Raw genomic sequence first — 26,625 nt, forward strand, 5'->3', positions numbered from 1 at the left:
AGTGTAATGAAACATGTCAAAAAATAAAGAGGAAAATCATACAAGGCTTAAGAGAGTGGGGTTACCTGTATCAAAACACTAAATTTTATCTGAAAAATAGGAACATTAATACACTGATTAATGCTTCCGGGTCCTAGTTTTCTCCACTTCTTTTTATTTTGCCACTATTTATCATATCACATGGTGCTTTTCAAACATTTTGATAATTTTTACCTTAGTTCCATATTTAAATTATTCAATGTAAACGTGACATTTTAATACCAGGAAGGAAATATGAGGAAAAGATGGCTTATCAAAAAATATCTGCATTTTCTAGTGTCTTTCTTAATTTCTTTTTTCAGAGATTTGAGGGTTTTTTTTTCTTTATTTTATATTTTATGTGCTGTGAACCACCATGTGGATGCTGGGGAGCAAACCCAGGTCCTCTAGAAAAAGCAGCCTATGATCTTTTTTGGTTTTTTGTTTTGTTTTGATTTTTTCAAGACAGGGCTTCTCTGTGTATCTCTGACTGTCCTAGAACTTGCTTTGTAGACCAGGCTGGCCTCGAACTCAGAGATCCGCCTGCGCCTGCCTCCTGAGTGCCAGGCTTAAGGCGTGTGCCATCACACCCGGCTCCTGAACCTTGTACTCTCTACTATGTGTTCAGCCACCTCTTTAGTCCTGAGACCCGAAGCTCTTATTGCAGAGGTCTTTCACATCCTTGGTTAGGGTTACTCAGAAACTCTTTTTTTGATGTTATTTTTTGAAGTGTGTCCATGATCTCTTCCTCAGTCTGCTTGTTCTTGGTAGACATAAAGGCCTACTGATTTTTATAGTTGATTCTGGGGTTAACAAAAGTCCCAGTACTAGGCACAAGAAACCTTCTTTATAACTGTCCATCAGGATAGTCTTAGTGACTCCCAAAAGGATATAGATTATATACGTAGCCCTAGGTTGCCTCTCAAGGGTTGAGGGTAGACCTCTATTGCTGAAGACACCGCACACTCAGGACTCCGGAATCATGTCATTTGAGCTGAAACTGACCTCAGTGTCTCTTTCCTGTGACCTAGCTTTTGTGGTTCCAGAAATTACTATGTAAGTGCCAACAGAGGGAAGCAATTCAACAGGCTTAGCCAGCTGCACATATGACCTAGCACATAGGAACCATGACAATCACCAGCGTGGCAGGATATTACACCTTTATGGCCTAAGAAGTGGCACTCTTGCATTGGTGGCAACCAACAGCTGTCCAATTTTCCCTAAGGCCCACTTGGCAGGGGGCAACCATGCCTGGGGCTAGAAACCTAGCCTGGGGGTAATGAAGTCCTAGTGACACTTCGCCAGGCCAGTGTAACTCCTTACTATAGTCTAAATCTTCTTGTACCCACAGATAACCGTGACTGCCATCCCTCATCACAGGAACTACAACTGGACAGAATGCAGCATCCATAGAAACGGGCACCTAAGTCCCAGCTTCTATATCCACATCACAGCTCCTGCATCTACGGCTCAGGGAATACCAGGGAAGGGAGAGGGGAAGACTGGAAGAGGCAGAATACAATACCAGGAAGTCTCTTGTGAGACAGTCTCTCCTAGAAAAGGCTGCATGGACAAGACCAGAACAATGGCAATATGAAGGGACATGCTACCGTGGAAGAGAGAAATTTCTCATGAGGTCGCATCCCTGGACAAAGAACTGTAGGCAACAGCTGACTACAGGGAGAAGGAGAATTAGCCTCTCCCGGGGACGAGTCCATCAGTGGTTGTCTAATGCAGAGTGATCAGCCTGCAAACTATACACCACAAACAAAAATAGACTCAGCAGGTTATATTTTTATATATTTGTGCGTGTGTGCACACACACCTATCTATCTATCTATCTATCTATCTATCTATCTATCTATCTATCTATCATCTATCTATCTATCTATCTATCTATCTATCATCTATCTATCTATCTACAACATATATACGTAATAACAATAATAAAAAGACTGTCAACTTGAGGTTGGGGAACATGAGGGGTTTGAGGGAGGAAGCTTGTGGGAGGACAGGATGTGGTGAACATGATGTAATCACTTTTATTTCAACTAAAGACGTTTTAATTTAAAAAAAGGATGCTAGAGTGAAAGAAAGATGTTTCCAAGACTCATCATGCATGAGTGAAGGAAAAAATCCACACCTAATAAACAAGTGGCCACGATCAGTGAGGACATAGAGCAGGAGACAGAAATGGCGCTGCAGCTTAGGGAAGAGACTGGTCTAAGTGATGAGAAATAAAACTTAAAACTATATCCAGAGGGGCTTGCGTGTGCGTGCATGCGTGTGCATGTGTGTTTGTCTGTGTGTCCAGCTCTGTAGACACAGTGCTGGCCTTATGGGGTGAGGCCCTGGCTTTGACCTTTAGCATTACCCAAGACCTCCAAACCAAATGAAAACAACCCAAAGTTGAAAAAATCCTATAAAAAACCCAGAACAAAAAGACCCAAAACCACTAAAGCTACAACCAGAAACAATTTTTTTTCATCAATCTAAGCAGTGCAATTCAAACGCTCACACTTGGTCAGGGAGGCCATGGACTCCAGGGCAGTCTGGTGGCGTGCATTCCCACCTAAGATCCATGTAAGGGGGTAGAGGCTGGGAGCAGCTGCATAGCTCCCACTTCCAGCATGCATAGCTGCCCACTTTCCCAGCACTCATCAGGCCCTGGGATCAGCCCTCTGCATAGCTGCTTCCTCTTAGGTTAAAGTCTTCCAAGAACAGCAGCATGTTCTAAGCAGAGGTGAAACACTCCACTCTACAGGGAAGCTCCTTAAACTCAGGGAGGAAACAACTCAAAGGCCTCAGGAAGTCCCTGAAGCTGACCAGATTCATTAGCCTTCCCTCCCCAAATATATGTCCACAGTAGGGACTGCTGAGGGTCACTCTCAGACCAGTTGAGGTACCTGGAGAGGACACTCTCCAGTCTGTTGAGTTGCCTGTAGGCTGTACCGCATGCTCCAGGTATCGAGCTTTGGTGACCCGTCACCTGCGCTGGGGTGGGCTTTGGTGTTGCCGCGGTCTCTGAGTCATTTCTGCTGCTGTAAGTACCCAGGGAAAACTCATGGTTCACCAAGTTGGCCTTTGATCTGTCCTCAGATCCTGACTGCAGTGAGTAGCCCACTGTTCACGTTGTCACATAGTGTCACACAAGAGTCATTCTGTGTGTCAGTGTGTGTGTGATATGTGTGTGCACAGGTGGAGGTTAGGGAGGATGTTGGGTGTCTTGCTCTACCACTTCCTGTATTATTCCTTTGAAACAGTGTCTCTTATTAAATATGGAGCTAGGATGGAGGTTGGTCAGAAAGCCTTAGTGTCCCTCCTGTCTCTGCCCACAACAACACCGAGGTTATAGGTGCATGTAGCCCTGCCCTGCTTTTCATGTGGGTGCTGAGAGCAGAACTCGGGACCTCACACTTGTACAGCAAGTGCTCTTACTATAGGGTCATCTCCCCAGTCAAAAATGCATTTATTTTTATTTTGTATGTGTGAATGTTTACAACTTACTTTGTGTGTGGGGTGTTTTGCCTGCACGTATGTATGTCTGTGCACTACATGTGTGTGCAGTGCCTGCAGAGGCCAAAATGGGGTGCTGGATGCCCTGGAACTGGAGTCACAGATGGTTGTGAGCTGCCGGGTGGGTACTGGGAACTGAACCCCATCCTTACAAGAGCAGCCAGCACTCTGACCGCTCAGCTGTCTCTCCAGGCCCTCAGCTGCCACTGTTTTAGGCCTGATACATTTGAGTCATACAACCCTTCTGGGTTTTTTCATAAACAAACCAACAAACAAAACAGCTCATAAAAGAATCCATTCTGAAGGTGAAACACGCAACAGAACTGAATAAGCACGCACACATAAAAGGGTAGAGATCGGGATTATTCTACGCCAAGCAGGAAATGTTCACACTATGACAAAGTCCCATCTACTACACAAATGTTGATGAACCACAGCAACATCACATGAAATCAACAGCAACATGCAAAGATAGGCTCAGGACTATGAGGTTTAAATCAAACCAGTGCATATTCATAAAAAAAAGAAGTCAAAGAAAAGTAAAAGGAAAACATTACAGAATGGAAACTTTTTTGGTGTTTGAGATAGGCTCTCAGGTAGCCAAGGCTGGCCTTGAACTTCTGATGCTCTTGCCTCTACCTCCAGAGCTGGGCTTGGTTACAGTGTATTCCTATAACACCAGTGCCGGAGGTGGAGGCAGGAGGATCAGAAGATCAGACTGCGCATGTGGTGGGTTCACAGGCATGCCACCATGGCCTCTTGGAGCTCAACTGTACGACCTGAGCATCTGTTTTTAGATTGTCAACCTACACCTTCAGTGCCTGGAGCTGACGCTGACCTAACTGAGATTTTCAGAGTTGGCACTGGTGTTTTGGCCAGATTATCCTGAGAGCTCAATTCAAGTTGGGTCAGCAAATCCCTGAGACAGCAAGCAGTGCAGGGAGCAGTGCAGGGAGGAGAACCGTACTAAGACAAAGCAGGAAGGCGGGAGAGCCACCCACCTACGGGGAGGGGGGGGAGGGATAAGGGCTGGGGTGGGGGAAAGGCAGGAAGAACGTGGATCCTGAGAACCGTTCCATTTTTATGCCTGTTTTCATCTTTGAGTTAGTAACCGGGAACTTGCCATAAGCCAGCGTAACACAGTGCTCGGCCATGGAGTAACTGACCGACTGCCCCATGGCCACACTTTGTGGCCCCTGCACAGATGGAAACTAGAAAAATTACCCGTAACAGTTCCACTGCAGCTGGTCTCTCCTGAGGTATTTTTTGCAAGCAGTAATCAACGAATCTCCTGAAGGAGTCGGTCCTGTGTGAGGGGACACAGCAAGGAGAGTAGTGAGGGACCTTTGGACACGCAGCATACGGAAGGCAAAGTGAACGGGAGGGAGCTCTGTGCAACTTGGGAGACTGTGTACGTGCATGCCGTGTGTATGTGTGTGTACGTGTGCGTGCGTGTGTGAGTGTGTGCATTCGTGTCTGTGCATGTGTGTAAAGGCCAGAGGTTGATATCAAGTGTCTCTCACAGCCACCCTTCACCTTATTTTTGAGGCACGGTCTCTCACTGAACCTGGAGCTCACTGATTTTGTTAGACCAGCTGGCCAGTGCGCCCCAGAGATTCCTTTCCCTTCATCTCCCCACCCTGGAATTTTGGGGCCCAGCTTCTGCATTGGTTCTGGAGATAGGATTCACATCTTTTTGTATACACAACAAGACTTTGCTGACTGGGCTATCTCCCCAGCCAGGAGATTCCTTTTCATAAGACATTTTGAAATATCAGGGGACCTGGACCATTTTCAAGTTACGGCAGTGAAAATGAATTCTTCTGGATAATGAGGTGGACACTGTCCCAGCTATTCGACACAGTCATACACATAAGTGAGGATAGGCCAAATCACAAACTAGATCAGAAAACAAAAACACCATACTTGTGTGTGATCAGAGATAACACACCCCTGATGCGCATTCTGCATGGAGTAGCAAAGTGGGAATAAAGAATGCGCAACCTCTAAAGAGTAAACATAAAAGCACATGGGGGCAGAGAACCTAGAAACACACTTTCTGAATAAAACTAAGTCCTCTCTTGGAGGCTTCATTTGTATCCACTCTTGTCAGATGGCTCATTCTCTGTGACTCTTGTGGCCCCAAGAGTTACAAACGTGCCATGGTTTTGGGCTGTGAATGACACGTCTTCTGGACAGAGAGTAACGTGTTCTGTCCCAGCCCGTTCTGATAAGACAGAGACAATGATATCAGCCAGGGCCTCTCAGCTGCTAAGAATTACAGATGAGATAGCAGGACCTAAGGGATGAGTGTGGAAGGAAGGTAGCAGGGCATATGTTCCCAGTGTGTGTGTGTGTGTGTGTACATGTGTGTGTGCATGTGTGTACGCTTGTGTGTGCATGTGGGCACACATACAAAGGTACACTGTTCGTGGGACATCAGTCTTATTATTGCTGTGATGGAAGGAAGGATGCAATGGTGTTTTAGGGCAGACCTGTAACATGTAGTTTAATAAGCATGTCAGACACCCACAGTGATTTCTTGGCGACGTCTTACCATTCTCTGGACTGTAGCGTGGGGGAGTCATTTTGGGCGATGTGGTAGAGGGCGCTCATGGCATTCATGTTGAAGAGGGGGGGCTTCCGCTCGGCTGGAAGAGGAAGGAACCAAGGTAAGATATTCTCGAAAGAAGTAAGGTAGGTAGCAAAATCAGGACTATTAACCAATGAGACACCATCTGCTCTTTGTACTCTTAGGGTCAGCTCAATTGAGCCACTTGCTGGCTGCCAGTCACTCACTGTCCATCGGAAGGCTCCCTGCAGAACCCGTTTCAGAATAATGGGAGAAAATGTCCTTATTTTTTCATGGGTTCTGCATAGATTGGTGTTGGCCTGTTTTCCAATGACAAGGTGTGAATACGTGTGTATATTTTAATTAAAAATACATATTCATTAAATGAAATCAGAAAGCAAAGAAAAGTAACACAAAAATACATTATTATGGAATGGAGGGGCTGGAGAGACGGCTCAGTGGTTAAGAGCACTGGCTGCTCTTCCAGACTACCTGGGTTTGCTTCTCAGCACCTATAAGATGTTTCTTCACAACTATACATTAAGTCTAGCTCCAGGGGATCTGATGCCCTCTTCTGGGCATTGCATGGACATAGCGAAATAAATACGGCACAGGCAAAAATATTTATACATATAAAATAAATCTCTTTTATAAAGAAAAAAAATTATTGTAGAGTGGAACAGACATTTATTTATGTTCTTATTTAGAGCCAGGGTCTTTCCTAGCCCAGAGGCCAGGCTGTTTTAAATAGTGAGTTCAAGCATAGCCAGGGATACATAGTAAAACCTTGTCTCCAAAATAAATAGAAAAGCAGATAATAAAAAAAAAACACTTTTAAAAAAAGAAAAGAAGGTGATGATTTGGAGTGACTTCTTTGTCTTTTAAAAAACATTTATTCCTTCTTGGTCTCCGAATGCACTTTGATTACGGTCCTTTGCTGGATGATAGCTGCAGATGCCTCTGGAGGGTCCTTCAGGGTCCTGCACAGCTTCCTTCCTCCCTTTCCTGCCCCTTCCTTCTCTCCTACCCTTCTCTCTCTCGAGGGTCTCTGGCACAGCCCTAGCTGGTTGGCCTCCCTAGGCACAGAGATCACACGTGTATCACCATGCTGGAGCAGACTGTTTACATGCATCAAGTAGAAACTGGTTGAAACTGGTCGAAACTGGTAGCTGGTGGGTGAACTGGTCTGAGCAGAAGCAGTGTGGATAGAGGTTTTAAGCTCGAAGGACAGACAGAAGTGGTTTGAGCTGTGTTTTAGGAAGTGGACTTAAGGAATTTGTAGAGCACAGTCTTTTGGGGACATCAAGGTTTTAAGACACATGGAACTAGGAACCTGTAGACACAAGCGGCTTCCCATTCCTTCCTACACTTAAGTTCGGATCACTGAGCAGAGCCTACGGACCTCCACTAGCCTGCCTTCCGAGAATATCATGGGCTTGTTCCCCTCTGAAGCCATCTCTGGCTTCACTGAAGCAATCAAGCACATGGACGTTCTTAGTCTAGATTTTAACCTTATCAAGTTAATTCTTCCCGCCCCCCCTTTGTGTTTTTTTTTTTTTTTTTTTTTTTTTTTTTTTTTTTTTTTTTTTTTTTTTTTTTTTTTTTTTTTTTTTTTTTTTTTTTTTTTGATAGGGTTTCTCTGTGTAAGCTTTCAGCTGTCCTGGAACTCACTCTATAGACCAGGCTGGCCTCGAACTCAGAGACCTGCCTCTGACTCCCTAGTACTGGGATTAAAGTTGTGTGCCACCACTGCCCTGTGTTTTAGTTTAAAAAAAAAACAATTTAAGAGATGAAGTCTTGCTATGTTGCTCAAGTTGGTCTGAAACTCCAGGGCTCAATGGTTCTCTTGTCTGTCTCCTGTGCAGCTGAGAACATGCGTGTCCCTGCCTCAGCTCTGGCTAATTCTTATCAATCCTGCTGTGGCCTGAATATAAAATGCCTCCACGGGCTCATGGATGAGTGAAAAAAAAAAAAAAAGAAAGAAAGAAATAAATCAACAAGAAAGCAAATGTCATGGTTGCTCCTAGGTATGGGGGAGGAGAAAGTTTATTGTGGTTAAAAGGGAAAACACAGTCAGAGACAGGGACATCTGGGAGAGTCCAGAGAGGACATGTCTGGGCTGAGCTAGGCTGTGTGGGGAGAGTGGGGCACCAGGTGCAGCAGCCAGGAGGCCAAAAGTACTAAGAACAAGTAACCAAAATGTCTGAATTCTATAGGGAAGAGCCTCTGGAGGAAGGGCAGCCCAGCCGTTAGGCTCAAGAGTTCAGAGTAGAGGATGGGTATACCAGTCACACCCTGCAACAGGCAGGGACTGAGGGATGCTGGGAGAACCTGGAGGCCAGGTCCACTGATGTGTTAGTGGCATGCTTGAAGACAGGGTCCCTCAGTCAGTGGTGCTGTTCTTGAGGGCTGTGGAACCTCCTGGAGGTGGTCCTCGCTGGGGGGAGGGAGTCACTGAGAGAAGGTTTTGGGATTTTTATAGCTCCGCCCCACTTCCTGTCAATCAGCTCTTGCTTCCTGACAGTGGAAACACTGCAAGGAGCTGATTTAAGTGCCCTTGGCCACCCCCACCTCCCCAATGGAATATGTCCCCTCAATCTGTGAGTGCTAACTCTTCCCTAGGTTGTTTCCTATCAGCAATTTGGTCACAGCAGTGAGAAGAGGAACTAATGAGACCTCATCTTGTTTCTGCAGGAATCTAAAGCATATTTATCAAGGGCTATGTGAATGGCCACGTCCTCGGTGAAGCCTTCTGTGACTTTTGTCACCGCAGACTATATATTTGCTGCTTTTTTGGCCACACATTACAACTCTCACTATTTTGTGTCCCTCACAGCAGGGGCAGTGGCGATGTTCATAATAGTCATTTTGTTCTTTACTCTTTCCAGGGTTGAGGACTCACTGTGGGATGTAGTCCCCACAAAACCTGCTAAATAAATTAATAAGGGGCAACCTAATGCAAAGAATCTTTGTGTGAGCTGTTGAGACGGTTCAGCATCTGCGCTGATTGCTGCTAAACCTGAAGACCTGGGTTCAGTCCCTGGGTCCAGATGGTGGAAGAAGAGAAATGACTCTGGCAGCTTCCTTCTAACCTCCACTGTGTGCCGTGGCCCTTAAAGCATATTCTCCACCCCCCACAAATAGATAATTCTTTATTTATCTATATTAAAATTGTTACAAATGTGAAAAACGAATCTCTGTGTGGCAAACAGGCATAGAAAAATAATGAAGAGAGACCAAAGTCTCGTGGGGCTGAAGTCAGATACCATGTGACAGGCTCACCATAAGAGAAGGAGGTAACTCTCCTTCCCAGCAAAATGCAAAACAACCAGGTTGCTCAGAGGAGCTTGAATAGGAGAAGCAGTGGAAAGGGGGCTGGACAAAGAAAACAGATGTTAAGAAAGGATGTTGGAAGTGGGGTTGTAGATCAATTGACAGAGGGCTTGGCTACCACATGTGAAGCATTGGATTCAATCCCCACACTGCACAAACCAGGTGTGGTCATCATGTTTGTCATCCTAACACTTGAGAGGTGGACACAGGAGGGATCAGAGGTTCGTGGTTATCCTATGTTACATGGTGATTTCCAGTCCAGCCTGGGCTATATGAGACCCTGTCTCAGAAGAGAAAACAGAAACCAAAACTCAGCATTAGTGTAGACAGCAGCAGCTCAGACTTGAAGCCTAAATGGGGGCCCAGGAGGAGCAAGCAATGTGCCTGGGGACAAGCCATGACAGCCAACCCTCAACCGGTGGGGAAATGGCTGTAGTAGAGAAGCCAGAGCCTAGGGCCATCCTCAAACACTGGATTTGAAGGGTCTGGTCCATGTATGAATTCTTTACTGGATGAAATTACTATGCCCAAGCCTGGTGCTGAAGGCTGTAATGTCAGCATGAAACAGGCTAAAGCAAGATCTCAGGTTTTAGAACAGTCTGGGCTGCACAGAGCGAGCAAGCAAGCAAGCAAGCAAGCAAGCAAGCAAGCAAGCAAACCAGCTTCATAGCCACAGTGACAGGGCTTGTCACTGAGACAGAACACCACAGAGCCAAGGCCAGAGTCAGCCAGCAGCCCACTCTGTATAATGAGGTGTTTTCCACGGGTGTTTCCCGTTCCAGTGGGGAAGGTACAAGCAGCGCAGACATACCCAGCAGGGCCTGCAGAGTCTAGAACATTTATCATCTGGTCCTTTCCAGGGAGTTCATCACTGCACGGTGGGGCACAGCGGGTGGCATGCATCTGTATACAGCACACAGGAAGGACTGGTGGTACCTGTGATATGGATCTGTGAGCCCATATTTTTTTTCTTTTGCACGTGTGGGTCTCTGTGTATGTATGGTGTCCACATGTGTGCAGAAGTACTTGCATGTGTGTCTGCATGTGTATGGCATGCATGTGTTTTCGTCTATAGTGTGTGTGTGAGTAGATGTGTGTATGCGTATGTGTGTGGAGGCCTTGATCGCACTCTACAGGGTCTCTCATTCGTACCCAGAGCTTGCTGCTTCAGTTAGTCTAAGCGGCCACCTTGCTCCAGAGGTATCCGCTGCCTCCTCCGGAGTTCTGGGATGACAAGTGGGTAGCCACATTCACATCGATTCTGGGGATCTGAACCTGGTTTCTCTGCAGGGTAGGAATCACTGTATCTACCAGACTGACTCCCCAGCCCAGAATTATATATATCCTCTGTGTGTGTTTGTGTGTGTGTGTGTGTGTGTGTGTGTGTGTGTATTTCCTGTTTAACTGAAAGGAATGGTCCCATGTTTGTGGATGCGCCCCCTGTGCCAACCAAGGTCAGGGTTTAGGGAGGTAGGTCAATGTAGTGAGTCACTGCGTGAACAGCTCTGCCCAGATGTGCCAAATTTGAGCCTGTTTGAGAAAGAGAGGTGACCCAAAGGCACCCCACTCTTGGATAAGTGCTTCTTGAAAAATCAAAGTTTTCTTATGAACAAACATGGCTGGCAGCCCCAGCTGAAAGGGAACACTAGCTGCTGTGAGCTGCTTAGTTCCTGTCCTATGTCTGGCACTCACTCTGCCTCAGGTGTGGCACGGATGCCATTCATCATGCCCGCCGGAGCCTGGCAGCTAAGTCTACTCTCCAGTTTCCTAAGGGAAGAAACTGAGGTACAGCTAGACTCAGTGCTGAAGTGGGTGACAGAGTGGCGGTCACTCCTGATCCCGTGAGTCTCCCAACTGCTGGGACATGAGCACACCACCTTGCCTGATGTGTGAGTGAGTGTCTGGGTGTACACATAAATGCCAAGAGAGTGCAGGTGCCTGCTGAGGCCAGAAGAGGGCATGGGATTCCCTGGGTCCCAAAGTGGGTGTTGGGAACAGAATTTGGGTCCTCTGGAAGAGAGCAAGTGGCCTTAACCCCTCCCTGAGCCATCTCTCCAACCCTATGACTTAATTTTTTTGATTTATAAACTACATGAATATATGACCTCGTTGAAAATAAATAAGTAGCTACTCTAGTCTTCCCTCTCGAGTCATTTCCTTCTTGCTAGTCTCTCTTGGATGGAAAGTGACAGACAGATCATGCACCTAATCTTTTCCTTTGGAGGAGGCGGAGGTTGTGCTGGAACAGCTGAGTGTCCCAGGTCTCCTCCACAGGACATCTCAGGAATGCTGACAGGGTCAATGTGGAGACCAGGAAAGAAGAATTTAAATTAAAAGAGACATAAATCTTAAAAACTAGATGAAGAATTTTCAAAATTTTAGTTTTAAGTTTCTAGATAAGACAGATTAAACCTGGGCCATCTTCCTGTGATGTAGGAAGCCTAATGGGCCCCCCTTATCCTCAGGCCCGTGTCTAGCGAACAGCAATGGTAGCTTACACTAGGGAAATATGCAAAGGCTACCCTGCCTGGGTCCTTCCCTCCAGCAACAGGCTGGTTTGTTAAGTCTATTGGCATACTGTGGTGTGCAACGTCACACAGAGTAGGGGGTGTTTCTCAAACATTAGCACTTACTGGCTTGATTTTCATGGAGACACAGCGGAGAAGGAGCAATCTTTTGTGGTCTATAAGAGCATGGGAAATATCTACAACAAATTCACATTGCCTGGCCTTTGTACAGCTGTCAATCACTGAGGGAGTTCTAGACAAGTTACCTGATGAGCGTAAAGAGGACCGATTTGCAAAGATCCAATGAAAACTACTTTCCACTCACCCAGTTCTATACAGGTGATGCCGAGCGACCAGATGTCAACTTTCCCATCGTACTGTCCTTCATCCATGGCCAAGATCACCTCTGGGGCCATCCTGCCAAACACAATGTTCAGAACTCAAGTTGTCAGAAGAAACAAAGTTTCCATTTTAAAACTACTAGGTACAGCCGGGCAGTGGTGGCGCATGCCTTTAATCCCAGCACTCGGGAGCCAGAGGCAGGCGGATCTCTGTGAGTTTGAGACCAGCCTGGTCTACAAGAGCTAGTTCCAGGACAGGCTCCAAAACCACAGAGAAACCCTGTCTCGAAAAACAAAAACAAACAAACAAAAACTACTAGGTACAGTAGATTGAAGGGTATTCAAAAATATTTTTAAGGGTATTTAAAAGTTTTTTTCCCCCTTGGGAACCAAACCTTGGTCCTCTGTAAGAATAAGTGCTTTTGGCAGCTGACCCATTTCTTCAGTCCCTGTTTCAAGGTTCAGTATTTGTTGTGGTGTTATTTGTAGGAGTCAAAGAATGAAACCAGCCTAGACAATCAGCAGATGCATAAGTAAGGAAAACGTGGTTCAGGTACACAATGGAGGCATCTGGGATGTGCTGGTTTGAATGAGAATGGTCCCTGTAGGCTCCTATACTTGAATACATGGTCCCTAGCAGGTGAAACTATTTGGGAAGGATTAGAAGGTGTGGTCTTGTTAGAGGAGGAGTGTCAATTCGCCCTTCCTAGTCAGTCAGTCTCTCTCTCTCTCTCTCTCTCTCTCTCTCTCTCTCTCTCTCTCTCTCTCTCTCTTGCCTTGTGGTTATGCCTTAAGATGTAAGCTCTCAAATGTTCCTGCTGCCATGAATTGCCTGCCTCCTGCCATATTCCTTGCCCTGACAGTCACAGGCTCTAACCCTCTGAAATTAAAGCCCCAAATCAAACACATTTTTAATAAGTCACCTTGGTCATGGTGTTTTATCACAGCAATAGAAAAGCAATTAAGATGTGGGACAGAACTGGGGGTCATCATGTTAAGGGAGATGAGCCAGACCTAGAGAGACAAATACAGGAGAGACGGAGGGACAGGAAGAAAGCAGGAAGGGAGGAGGGGACCAGTGGGCTGGCAGGATGGAGGACACAGAGATGAACAAAGTACAAAACACGACAAGGGGTGTGAGAGAGTATGACAACTTATTATCTTGCTTTCTCTCTCTCTCTTCCTTCTTTCCTTCCCTTTATAGACCAGGCTGCCCTTCAACTCACAGAGAATCCACCTGCCTCTGCCTCCCGAGTGCTGGGATTAAAGGTATGCACCACCGCTTCCCAGTTTAACCTATTATTTAGTATAGCAGCTATAAAATTAATTTAAGAAGTTGAAGATTTTTTTTCCTGACAAATTTTCCTTACACAAACCACTCAGAAGAACACAGTTAAAAACACAGACATCACTGGTGACTTCTAGGGACTGCTGCGTGATTTTCAACACAGCGTGGCTCTGCCTTTTGCTCTCAGTTTGCTCTTGAGTCTATTATTAACTATGACCTATCTGCTTCTTCAACTAAGAAATGGAGAGACCTGTCACAGGGACCTCACGGAGATCTGTAATGGGTTAGTCTGGTGCACACCCCTCTAATCCCAGCACTCAGAGGCAGAGACAGGCAGATCTCTGTGAGTTCAAGGCCAGCCTGGTCTACAGAGCAAGTTCCAGGACAGGCTCCAAAGCTGCAGAGAAACCCTGACTCAAAAAACAAAAACAAAACCAAAAAAAAAGGGTTAGTCTGGCTGGGCGGTGGTTTGCCTTTAATCCCAGCACGGGGGAGGCAGAGGCAGGTGGATCTCTGTGAGTTCGAGGCCAGCCTGGTCTACAAGAGCTAGTTCCAGGACAGGAACCAAAAAGCTACGGAGAAACCCTGTCTCGAAAAATTAAAAAAAAAAAAAAAAAGGGTTAGTCTGTTGTGACCACAGACAAATGAACCACTCTAAGAGACATGAAAAATATCTGGGGGGACGGCATAAGGGAGCATGGCCCCCTGCTCCAACGACACTGTAACTGACAGAACAAAACAGGTCCTGTATGGCGCCCATGAGCCCTAGAGGGGTGGGGTCCCTCTGCCTTCTGTTTGTCTTGGATGGTGCTATGGCCTATTCCATGTCAGCAGTGGCTTTGTAAACACTATCTTGCGACAGGGGGCAGTCAGGGGGCAGTCAGGGGGCAGTCAGACAGCAGCTACTCTTAGCGGGTTTTCCTGAGCGTGTCTTTTTCAAAGCTACAATAACATGGCGGTGCATCTGTGAACGTTTGGAAAGGTGATCTGGAACGGAAGGTGAGGACAGCTCCGAGTCAGAATGACGTCAAAGTGGGTGAAGTGTCAGAGCTCAGCAGAGTCAGGAGCTTGGATTTCTTCCATCCTGGCTTGGTAGGCAGCCAGCAAGCTGTAAAGAAGATCCCTTGTCCTGAACACACTGCCTCAAGGGAGCAGTTCAAAAGAGATCTCAAGTGAAACCTTAGACGGAGCTAGCCCAGCAAATCGATAACACACAAAGGAGACCCAGCTGCCTCATTTGAGCAATTTAAGGTCACTCTCTGTGGCGGTTTCTAACTTTCTCAAATGAAATCTGGCTGGGCACATTAGGAACAGTTTTTTCCACCCCTTCTTTCCTTCCTTCCTTCCTTCCTTCCTTCCTTCCTTCCTTCCTTCCTTCCTTCCTCCCTCCCTCCCTCCCTCCCTCCCTCCCTTCTAAATATAGTCTCTCTCTTTATAACCCTGGCTTTCCTGGAACTCACTGTGTAGACCAGACTGGTTAAACTCCTAGAGACCCACCTACCTTTGCCTCCTGAGTGCAGGGATTAAAGGTGTGCACCACTATTCCTTGCTGGTAACACACCCTTTTGACAAAACAAGGCTAGGCCTGGTAGTGCAGGATTGTGTGCTTAGCTCCAAGGCAGCCTGAGGCAGGAGGATTGCATATTCAAGATCAGCTTGGGATCCTAACAAATTAGTGAGACTGTTTCCAGACAAAGGAGATGGGAAGCAGCTCAAGGGCTGAACATTTGCCCAGCATCCTCCAGGACCTGGGTTCAATCCCTACCACTGCAGAACCCACACCGGGGATGCCAAGTGTCCCTCCTACTCACGCTTGTGCATTTTCAGCCTACATCATATCTTCTATGTCTACGTACCAGTATGGCGTCCCCACGAAGGAATTGGCAGGAGAACTCATGGAGGCAGATCCAAAGTCAGCCAGTTTCACCTGCCCTGGTTCTGTGAGGAGGATATTTCCAGCCTTAACGTCCCTACAGGAGAAAAAGAGGAGCATTTCGAAGAGTTAACTTCTCCATTCTTACTATGCAGGAGGCTAGAGCATGCAATTAGCACGATACGAAGTTTCTTAAACAAACACACAAGCATACTTTTCTTGGCTGTCACTGCATGTTGTAAGGGAGCCCGCATTCCTGGGTGGTCACTGGAAGGGCTTCCAGGAAGCGCTGTCTTCAGAGGGAGGGGTAGAGCGAGGGGAAAAGGGAGCCATGCCAGGCAAGGAGAGCTCCCAGATGGCGACCCTTACAAAGCGTGTTCTTCCGCGTTTTAGCCAACCACCACCGCCATTCCTCGTGCTGGGCAAACTGGCGCCGTTTGTAACTGCCTGTTTCCCTTCCAGATCTGCCTGCCATGCCTGCATCGCCGCCCTGCGCAGGGCTCCTCGGCTGGACACATACCTGTTCTGTCTTGCCCGTGACCCTTTCTCTCTGTCTGTAAGTGGAACTGCCACTCTAAGGCATGGGAGGTACAGGTTATAGAAAAGGTGTTATTTAAGAAATAACACTGTACAGTAAAAAGAAGACCCTGAAAGATGAGAACAGACAAGGGTTAGGGGTTAGGAACCTGCATTTCGTTATTGCAATGGCGGGTTGTGGCTGGTTTGCACTAAGGATGCGTGGTGTTTGAGGCGTGGTGAAACGTTAGGGGGGAAGACACCACTGGAGATTAGAGTGAGAGGGTGAGGCGGATCCCTTCTTTCTCCTAAGGTATGAATGACGTGCAGTGAGGACTGGGAACCACCAACAGCAAGCTGAAAATGGGCCGTGGAAAGAAACCATTGGGAAAACGGAGAGAAAGTGACAGGCTTAGATGCTTCCAAGGTTTCCCTGCTCGAGATGACACAGGTCAGAACTAAAAACAAACATGCTGCTTATTCTCTCACAACAAAAGGGCGTGGGGAGGAAAGTCCCTCTCAGCAATAAAAAGATGAGATGATTGGTGTTTGTGTTTTATTTGAGGACTGGATCCCACGTAGCCCAGGCTGCTCTTGAACTCTTGAACCAAGCCAAGGTTGGCCTTGAATGTCTACTCCTCTGCCTCTACTTCACAAGTGCTGAGATTATATGCATATACCACTGTACTCTTTTAAGAAAGGTTTTCTCTACTTCCTGGAGTTCACTCTATAGACCAGGCTGGCCTTGAACTCACAGGAATCCTCCTGCCTCTGCCTCCTGAGTGCTGGGATTAAAAGTGTATGTCACCATGTTTGCCTTTCATTTTGAAATTTAGAGGCCATTACGTTTTTTTTTTTTGTCGGCTCAGCTTCTTTCATAAGTACCATGCTGATTAAGGTAAGAAGGACACACATAAAACTAAACTGTGGTTTCAGATAAAATACAGCAAACTTCCAAGCAAGTCAACATTTAGTAATCATACCTTGACTCCAAGGAAACATACCTAAAAAATTTGCTAAATCATTGATTACACGGTAAATGGGTTTAGTCATTATTTACCAGGTGTAATTGGTTCATTTTTTGTCTGTTTTATTTATTTTTTGTGGTGCTGGAGATGGACGTGGTAGCCTCGTGTGTGCTATGCAAATGTTCTAGTACCAATCCACACATACCCCAGTGTAACCTTTCTAAAAAATTTATTTATTTATTTGTGTATGAGCATTTTGCCTACATGTTGTGTACCATGTGCATGCATTGCCCATAGAGTCCAGAAGAGTGCGTTAGTTACAGGCAGTTGTGAGCTACCATGTGTGTGCTGAGAACCTTCCTGACACAGTCTTCAGAAACAGGAAGCCTCGGAATGGGAGAAGAGAAGGCAGTGGTTCAGTTGGGCTGCTATTCTGTGAGGGAAGCCAGCCGGCTTCGGTTCCTGACCCAGAGGGAAAAAATGGATGGACCTTTCTTCAGATTTCTCTGACATCAGGAGCCAGCTACCTACACGTGAAGCCAGGCACGGCAGTGCACACCACAAATGTCAGCCCTTTGGAAGCTGAGGCTGGAAAATGGAGTTCAAGATCTACCTGGGCTACACTGTGATTTGGGGTTAGCCTGGGCTACATTGTAAGACTCTGTTTCAGGAAAAAAAAAACACCTAAACTAAAAATAACAACCACCACCCACAAACAAATAAACAGCCCCCCCCAAACATCAGAGGGATGCTGTCTTTGCTGAGCTGTGGGAGGGACCTGGGGGATATCTGTTTGCTTCCTGTAATTCCTCAGACGCAGAAAACTGGAACACATGCTGATTCCCATGGTCCCTGGACTATGGAGCTGGGCAAGGGAGATGGAAAGGAAGCTGGGGTCTGGACTTACCTATGGATCAGGGAGTGAAAGTGGAGGTAGGCCAGCCCCTGCAAGGCACCATGGGTGATAGCAGCAATCTCCACTTCCTGAAGTGGTTTCTTATGAACTGAGGAGAAAGGAGAGATGATCAGGATGGAGGACCAGCCTTCTACATCACACAGTTAATACACTTGATCAAAGGACGACTTGAGAGCATATTCACCTAACCACGTGAAAGCTGTACCCTCCACATTGCAGCAGACGAGGAAAACCAAGTGCAGAGAAACGAGACTAACACGACAAAACCCATAGGCCTTTGGCATTAATTTACTGGTCAACGGCGAGACAAAGCTATACAGATTCCAAGTCAGTTGGGCCTGGCTTTATCAGTCCCCTCAACAGTGATCTGGGCCATGATGTTCTCTACTGCAAAGCTTTCATAATTACCCCTGACCTACAGGTAAAGAGGCTATGAAGCAGCTTCTACTGAGGGACCGTGGGTGGCTTCAGGCATTTTTAAATGGAATTTTAAACATAGCTGGGGGTCGTAGTAGCACTGGTAAGGGGGTTGGGGTCCATCATGACACCTTACATGGGTAGATATCAACATGAGTTGACAAGACACCCTCCCCCCCACACACAGAGTCTTATACACATGGTCCATTGCAACACTGGCAAAGAGTAGGTAGCAACATTTATACATGTCTTTGATGGTTTTTGGCTACGGGTACCATACCATATTAACCAAAAATTTCAGCAATGCCTACCCTGCATAGCCATGGCCTCAACAGTAGTATAGCTGATGTCATCCAGACATGTCAACTACATGGCAGAGATTATGTCTACACAGGTTACCCATGTGGCCCTTAACCACCTTTCAACCAGAGGCCCAAACTGCACTTTGTCTATTTTTCTAGAAGTAGATAATCTCCTTTTAAAAATAAGATTTTATTTCAGTGTGTGTGTGTGTGTGTGTGTGTGTGTGTGTGCGCACACACACACACACAAATGAGTGTGGGTGCCTGTGGAGGCCAGAAGAGGGTGTCAGGTCCCCAGGCTGGAGTTTTAGGCAGTTGTGAGCCACTTGGGAGCCAAACTCAGGTCCTCCCCAACAGCAGAGTGTTCTTACCGCTGAGCTGCCCCTTTAGCCCCACAGAGAACATGATGGAGGACAAACAGGAGAAGCACAGTGATGTTATCCTTACCTTCTAACAGGTCAGAGGCTGAACCTAAGCAGTACTCCATCACCAACTGAAACAGATTAAAAGATAATAAGAAAAGTTAATAAGAAGTCCCTCAAGTTAGCCAATCAGCCAACCAACCAACTAGCCAGTCAACTAAACAATCAACAAATCAACCACAAACCAACCAACAGTCACTCAACTAACCACAAAACCAATCAATTGTACAACTAAGTACCCAAACAACCAAGCAAATAACCAATCAACCAAGCACACAACCAACAATCAACCAACCAATGAACTAACCATACAACTACCCAACTAACCACACAACTAGCCAAGTACCCAAACAAGCAATTGAATAACTAATCAACCAAGTACACAACCAACCAACCAACCATAGCACTAAGAACATCAGGAAGAAAACCATTTGGTCTGAACTAAATATGCCTTATCTGGTCACTCGATAATGAATTAATTTTCATAATTTTTGACGTTTCAGTTCTTGTCAACTTTCACTTGGACTTGGCCTCAGACCATATGAGGGTTGATATGGAAATATTCGTTGTAGATAGTCAAACTGAGGTTGCCAATTCCGACCTAATACCCTACAGTCTTGTTTCATAATAGGTTTTGAGTGGCTAGATGCTATTGATTATTATTTATTACAAGATAAAATTTGTAACTTAGAAAGTGTTGAGGAATACACAAGCCAGAAAAATCTGTTTGGGCTCAGGACTACGCACTCATATAGGATACAATCTTCAGTACCAGTTAAACAGAAAACTCCCAGTTAGCAGTCCTCCTTGTCCACACTCTAAAGCTTGAAACAAGAAACATGTCTTTGTAGGGCTCAGTTAAAGAGGTGGCCTGCCATGTGCTGTTAACCTGAATCAGTCCAATGCCACTACTTTGAACAGTGCCATCCGGAGATTTTAATTTGTATCTTAAAAATATTTATTCATTATTTAACCCCAGAACCCACATGAAAATATTCAGGCATAGCAATGTTCTTTTGCAATCCGGCCAGATTAGACTACCAGAAGTCTAGGCTAACGAGAGACCCTGTCTCAAAAAACAAGGCGGTGAACACCCAAGGAATGCCATCTGAGGACGTTCCCCACATGTATGCATATCCCCAACAGTAGGAGTTTATTTGATCATGTTGCTGAACATTCTCAGTGAGGCAGTTTTAGAGGCTTTCTCAAAGCAAAAATGAGGAGACACTTCCGAGGCTGCCATCCCAGATCCTGTGTCCCAGACCGCTGGTTTATGGCCAGAGCCAAAGCTACGAGTGTTTTCTCCCACACGTGTGACCACACGCTGTTAGTTATTCTAAAAGGAAGCATGAATCCCAATGGCTATGTGTGACCACCCAGACATAACCAGTGTTACCGCAGTGGTTCCTTTCATTATGAACATTCATATACTATATACCTCACAATACTCAAATAATATAGACTTTTACAGGTTGAGACACTTTATAATATCCTTCTTGGCACAAAAAGACAAATTCAAGCAGGGTGTGGTAGCTCACACTTCTAATTCTGGCACACAGGGGGCTGAGGCAGTAAGGTTGTGACAAGTTGGTCTGTGCCACATAAAACAAAACAAAACAAACAAAAAACCAACCCAAACTGAAAACCCAAATGAAGAAGAACAGAAAAACAGTACAGATATATATTTATAAGTCGTTTACTGTGTGGCTGGCAAGATGGCTCAGTGGGTAAAGAGTTTGTTGCCACACCTGGAACACTGAGTTGATCTTCAGAACCCACAAGGCAGAAGGAGAGAACCGACTCACGAAAGTTGTCCTCTGACCTCCACGTGTTCAGCATGTGAGTGTGCACATACAACAATAAACAGACTTTAAACATTTAACAACTATATTTTCTTTCTTACTGAGACATGAAAGATCCCACTGAAGTAAATATTTTCATGAATGTTAATTTTATATGTACCCTACTTCTTTTTAAGGTAATTTGGATGGCAAACTTACTAAACTGTATCACTTGCTTTTCTAGTTTTTGAGTAAGCAGCTAAATATGCAGACTAAACTTCCTTACACTGAAAATGTGAGTGGTGAGGACAGCTGGTCCTCTGCCCTGTAAGCCCAAGAAATCCAGCTACAGGACATGGGCTATAGCTCAGTGGCAGAGTGCTTGCCCTGCACATCCGACACCCTGGGTTCAGTTCCCAGCTCTTTCACAAAGGAAAAAGATACCACAAAGGAAAGAACAAAGAGAAGGAATTTAACCTCAGCAAATAACTGATCATCACAGAGCAGCCACACAGTAAGAGACCCCACATCTGTAACATCTGTGATACAGTGTAGCTTAGACACACAGTGCAGTGACCACACATCTGTGATGCAGTGTAGCTTAGCCACACAGTAAAAGACCCCACATCTGTAACATCTGTGATACAGTGTAGCGTAGCCACACAGTGCAGTGACCCCATATCTGTGATACAGTGTCAGCACAGAGACCCCACATCAGCAGACACCTGTCGGCTTTACTTCACTTCCTACTGTTGTTAATCTATGTCTAATTTAGAAATTTCTATCAAGATAGTGTGGTGGCGTATGTCTTTAACTCCTTCACTCTGGAGGCAGAGGCAAGAAGTTCTGATTTAGAGGCCTTCCTGTTCTACACAGTGAGTCCTGGACCATTCAGGATTATTCCTTTTGGGCCTATGCCTCAAAAAAATTTTTTTTGTACCTTATCATAGGCATGTATAACAAAGAAAAAAATCATAACATGTACAGAGCTCAGTACTAGCTATGGCTTTAAAGACCGACTGGGGTCTGGAAACATGACCCACAGGTGACAGGGGACATTTATGCTCTGTGGAGAACTGGTGGCCCCTGTGGTCATGAGGCCCAGCCCAGTATTATCAGGGAGGACCGTGGGGGTGCATGGCAGCCCAAGACAGGATTAAAATCCAAACTCAGATTGCACTTTCCACTTTGTGCATTTGATGTGGATTCCCCTCTGTATGCTGTGAATGTTTTATTACCACTGGTTAATAAAGAAGCTGCTTCGGCCTATAGCAAGGCAGAATAGAGCCAGGCTGGAAGAGATAAGGAGAGAGTAGACAGAGTCAGAGAGACACCATGTAGCTGCCAAAGGAGAAAGACACCCCCCTGCCAGAACTTAACCAGTAAGCCATAACCTCGTGGTGATATACAGATGAATAGAAATGGTTAATTTAAGACATAAGAGTTAGCTAGGAATAAGCCCGAGCCATTGACCAAATAGTGTTGTAATTAATATAGTTTCTGTGTCATTATTTGGGTCTGGGCAGCTGGAAACGAACAAGCAGTCTCTGCCTACGTGTATGGTTGTGTACTATTAGGCAGAATCACTATGTTGAGTCACTGTGTTCCCATATATCTTTAAAACTGGACAGGAAGGGCCAGGCAGTGCAGTGGTAGTGCATGCCTTTAATCCTAGCACTCAGGAGGCAGAGACAGGTGGATCTCTGAGTTTGAGGCCAGCCTGGTCTATAGAAAGAGTTCCAGGACAGGCTCTAAACCCTATCATGAAAAACCAAAACAACTAACCAAACAACAACAACAAAACCCCAGGACAGGAAGGAGGTGTGCTGTGCCTGTTAAAAGGTCCTGAGCATTGCTGTCACAGCGCTCTGCTCAGTCCTTCACAGCCTCGCTGCTGTCTCCTGCTCTACTTCCTCCACATGGCCACGCCACTGCTGGTGCTGTTTGTCTGCCCGCCTCTAGCAGCTCAGTGCCAACGAGAGTGTCTTCTAACCAGTAGTCAAACTAGTTGTAGATGGAAACCAAGAGGGAGCTGGTTAGAACTCTGCGTAACTGAAGAATAAGCAGGCCAGGAGGAAGAGTTCCTGAGGCTTTGCCCAGACTTCTGGTTCCTTGAACTTGCAGCATTGGGTGAGATCTCTCTAGACTCCTCTAAGGCCGCTGAGCTTACCCAGGGTAACTGATTTCCAGATAAGATGCTCCTTTGATTAACATCTGTTCAGACAGGAAGCAGTGGTCTAGATGGCTGAAGGGCTCTTAAGGACTGGAGAAATAGTTCAGAGGGTAAAGCTTGCCTTGCATGAATGAGGAGAAGAGCTCAGTCTCCATGTAAAAGTGGGGTATAGGGGTGTGTGCCTGCAATCCCAGTGCTGGCAGGTGGATACAGGGGGTCCCTGGGGGCTCCTTAGCTAGCCAGTCCAGTCAAATGGGCCAATCCTAGGTTCAGCGAGAAACACTGTCTGCAGGTGGAAAGTGACAGAGGAAGACACTTGACTTTCAACTTGTAGCATTCACTGCTCACATAGAGAAATGCTTGTATGCATACATACACAGAAAATGTACAGGCACACATGCCACACACACACACAGAAATGCATGTGCACACACCAAATTAACTTCTTAAACAGAAGTGCTTACACACAATGTTTAGGAACAAAACGTCCATTTCCTGTAAGCAAGAGACCTTGCCTTGTCACAAGCAACCTTTCATAGACAGCTAAATTGGACTTAAAGCAAAAATGCTCAATGTGGTTAACTGTAAAGCTTAACACCTTCATATTCTAATAGTGTGTGACATGCCAGACTTAGACAGTGACACTCCCATAAAAAATAAAAGCAAACGAACAAAACAAAAACAAACTGCGTGGAAGAAAAGCGTGCCCCATTCCAGAGTCACAGGGGTGGTATCACTCTGTAAGAGCTGCACAGGGACAGTGTCTAGCAAAGTGCCAGGCTTTCAGTCAAATGGAATGGGGCAGAAGGTGGAAGTGGAAAAATAAAAACTCTAGAATGAGGACTGGAGAGATGGCTCAGCAGTTAAGAGCACTGGCTGCTCTTGCAGAGGACCTGGGTTCAATTCCCAGCAAACACATGGTTGCTCACAACTGTCTGTAAGTCCAGTTCTAGGGCATCTGGTGCCCTCTTCAGACCTCTGTGGGCACTGCACACACGTGGTGCACTCACACATATGTGGGCAAAACATTCATACATACAAAATAAAAATAAATACATCTTAAAAGAAAATTCTAGGATGAAGGCCGGCTAGACGGCTCAGCGCGCAAGGGAACTTGCTGCTGTTGACTTGAGTCCAGTCCCTGGACCACATTTTGTACTTTCCACAAGCGTGTGCGCATGGCAAAAATGCACACACAAAATACATGGGATAAAAATCTTTAGAAATTCTAGGAGACTAAAAGGATTTAACTTTAGGTTTCACAAGATGACAGTAACTTTTACCATCCCTTGGCTGACTGTTCTCAGAATGATGCTTCCAGTACGGTAGACAGGCATATTTAGTTTTATGGAAAGCACACCATATGACAAACTGGCCAGCAGTGACAAGTGTTATTATCAATGACAAAAGTCTAATGGGACAGAAACAGGACTTAAAATTTTATAGTTCAAATAAATAATTTTAAAAATTAATAGAAAAAAAGAGACCAGAGATGCTCTTACTTACCCAAGCAGTATGTTCCTTTAAATAGCAACCTTTGTACTCGATGGTGTTCGGATGCTTCAACTTCTGTAAAAATTTAACTTCCTTAAGAATATCTTGCCATTTCTATGGAAATCAGAAAAACTGTTTTATTAATCAGGCTGAAAACAGCATCTATCAAGTGTGTATATACATATATAAATACATTTTATAGTTTTCTTCTTCTGTGTTAGATGGCTATAAGTGAACCAGCTAGTTACCTTGTGCCATATTGTCTTAATACAACGTAAGGTCCAAATCTCTCATCAAATATATTGAAATTAAAGCACTACTCACATCCATGTTCTATCCTGGAAGGCTGTTGCTTAGATCCAATATCAAGAAGCATTGCTAGAGGCCCCCACAAGAGACCACATATGGCCAGTGGTTTCCTGTGCATCCAAAGGCAGCTCACTTACTGAGTAACCTAGAAAAGCCTAACTCCCCTTTCCATCTTTCTGGGTGTTTTCTTTTTGAGACAGAGCTTCTCTGTGTAACAGTCCTGTTTGTCCTGGCCTCAAACTCACAGAGATCCACCTGCCTCTGCCTCCCAAGTGCTGGATTAAAGGTGTGTGCCACTACTGCCTGGCCTGCATCTTTCCCTAACTCTTTGGGCCTTCTTGCTGTTTCTCTAGAGCAGTGGTTCTCAACCTTCCTGATCCTACGACCCTTTAATACAGATCCTCATGTTGGGGTGACCCCCAACCATGAAATTGTTTTTGTTACTACTTCATAACTGTAATTTCTCTATTGTTAGCGAAATTACATTACTGAGTCGTAATGTAAATATCTGATATGCATGATATCTGATATGTGACCCCTGTGAAAAGCCATTTGACCCCAATGGGTCAACTCACAGGTTGAGAAGCATTGCTCTGGGGCTTCCCTCCCCGTCTGTCATGCGCCATGGCGGCTTAAATGGCACGGTTTCCCCTTGTCTCCCTGATCGCATGGGCAGCTACTGAGGTTTGCAGTTTGCCTTCCTGGGAAGGGTTTTCTTTAAAACTCTTATGAAACTGTCCTTGATTTGAAAAGGGAACACAAAAGAACAACATTGTGATAAATACTTAAATATCTTTCATGGATTTCGTTATGGAAAGCTTTTTCTGTGTTTAATGGACACACACTAATCCTATGTGTTATGGGGTACTCTACATATCTCCAGCCCATTGGTCATCTCAGACAATGACCGTGTCTCTGTGGTGAAAACAGTGGGCTCAGCCCTTCTAGTGACTTTTGAAATACACATGACAACCCCGGGGACGAGCTGCCCTCCCCTATGTGGACGCCAGAGCTCAGAACTTGGTTACCTCACCCACACGTCACACATCTGTTTAGGCACGAGACTGTCTTACCTCATGGGTCTGCTTCCCACTGTAGGACATTTTCTTAACGGCAACCACCTCGTTGGTGTGAGCATTTGTTGCCTGTTACGAGAGAGAGGAAGAAAAATAGAAAGAGTTAAGCTATTCAGGCACCTTCAGCAGTGGGCTAGAGCCTAGCAACATTTGCTCCCACACCTCGGCAACGTCGTTCTTGAGGACGCTCCCACTGACCTCATGGGAACGGTTTCTCAAATGCTTGCTGTACTAACATGTGAGAGTTATTACAGGACGTCAAGAAAATACACGGTCAAATGAAAGAAAAGCAAAGTTACAAAGGTTGGGATTCACCTTCTTAGATGCCCAACAATGGAGTACCAGCTAAACACACAAGATCAACAATGAAGAGAAAGAACCAGACAATCAGGATGGAGAGAGAGCTCAGAGTTAAGAGCTCTGGCTGCTCTTATGGAGACCTGGGGTTGGTTCCCAGCACCACATGGAGGCTCAAAGCGTCCATTACTCCAGTTCCAGGGGATCAGGCTCCCTCTTCTGGCTTCTGTGGGCACTGCACACACATGACACATACATGCAGATGAGTAAAAATAAATCTTTTAAAAAAGAACCAGACAACCCCCCCCACACACACACATGTCTATTGCTGTACTATTCAGCAGGTAGCCAAGACACTTTCCCAATGCTAAAGTACAGGGAAAATGAATGCATATTAAAGAATTTTATATACTCACTAAGGTAACAGGATCTATTATAAAAGGTACCTACTAGTTAAATGCTTCCAGTTCTGAAGGTCTCCAGACAGGCATGGATAAGGTAATTAT

General features: G+C 45.6%; 1 protein-coding gene across 1 annotated transcript in view; it reads right to left on the minus strand.

Annotated features, from left to right (window-relative positions):
* Taok3 (TAO kinase 3) overlaps window positions 1-26,625 on the minus strand; it is a 176,904-nt gene that overhangs the window by 57,000 nt on the left and 93,279 nt on the right. Inside the window, exons 5-12 of the mRNA XM_050158923.1 lie at window positions 25,820-25,891; window positions 24,450-24,551; window positions 19,015-19,060; window positions 17,840-17,936; window positions 15,432-15,545; window positions 12,272-12,363; window positions 6,092-6,185; window positions 4,759-4,840 (exon numbers count right to left, since the gene is read on the minus strand). Of these exons, the coding sequence (XP_050014880.1) occupies window positions 4,759-4,840; window positions 6,092-6,185; window positions 12,272-12,363; window positions 15,432-15,545; window positions 17,840-17,936; window positions 19,015-19,060; window positions 24,450-24,551; window positions 25,820-25,891 (699 nt within the window). The remainder of the gene's footprint in view (window positions 1-4,758; window positions 4,841-6,091; window positions 6,186-12,271; window positions 12,364-15,431; window positions 15,546-17,839; window positions 17,937-19,014; window positions 19,061-24,449; window positions 24,552-25,819; window positions 25,892-26,625) is intronic.

This window comes from Alexandromys fortis, unplaced genomic scaffold (genome assembly GCF_014885135.2).
Source record: "Alexandromys fortis isolate MF-2015 unplaced genomic scaffold, M_Fortis_MF-2015_v1.1 scaffold_90, whole genome shotgun sequence".
In the NCBI taxonomy this organism is placed as follows: Eukaryota; Metazoa; Chordata; class Mammalia; order Rodentia; family Cricetidae; genus Alexandromys; species Alexandromys fortis.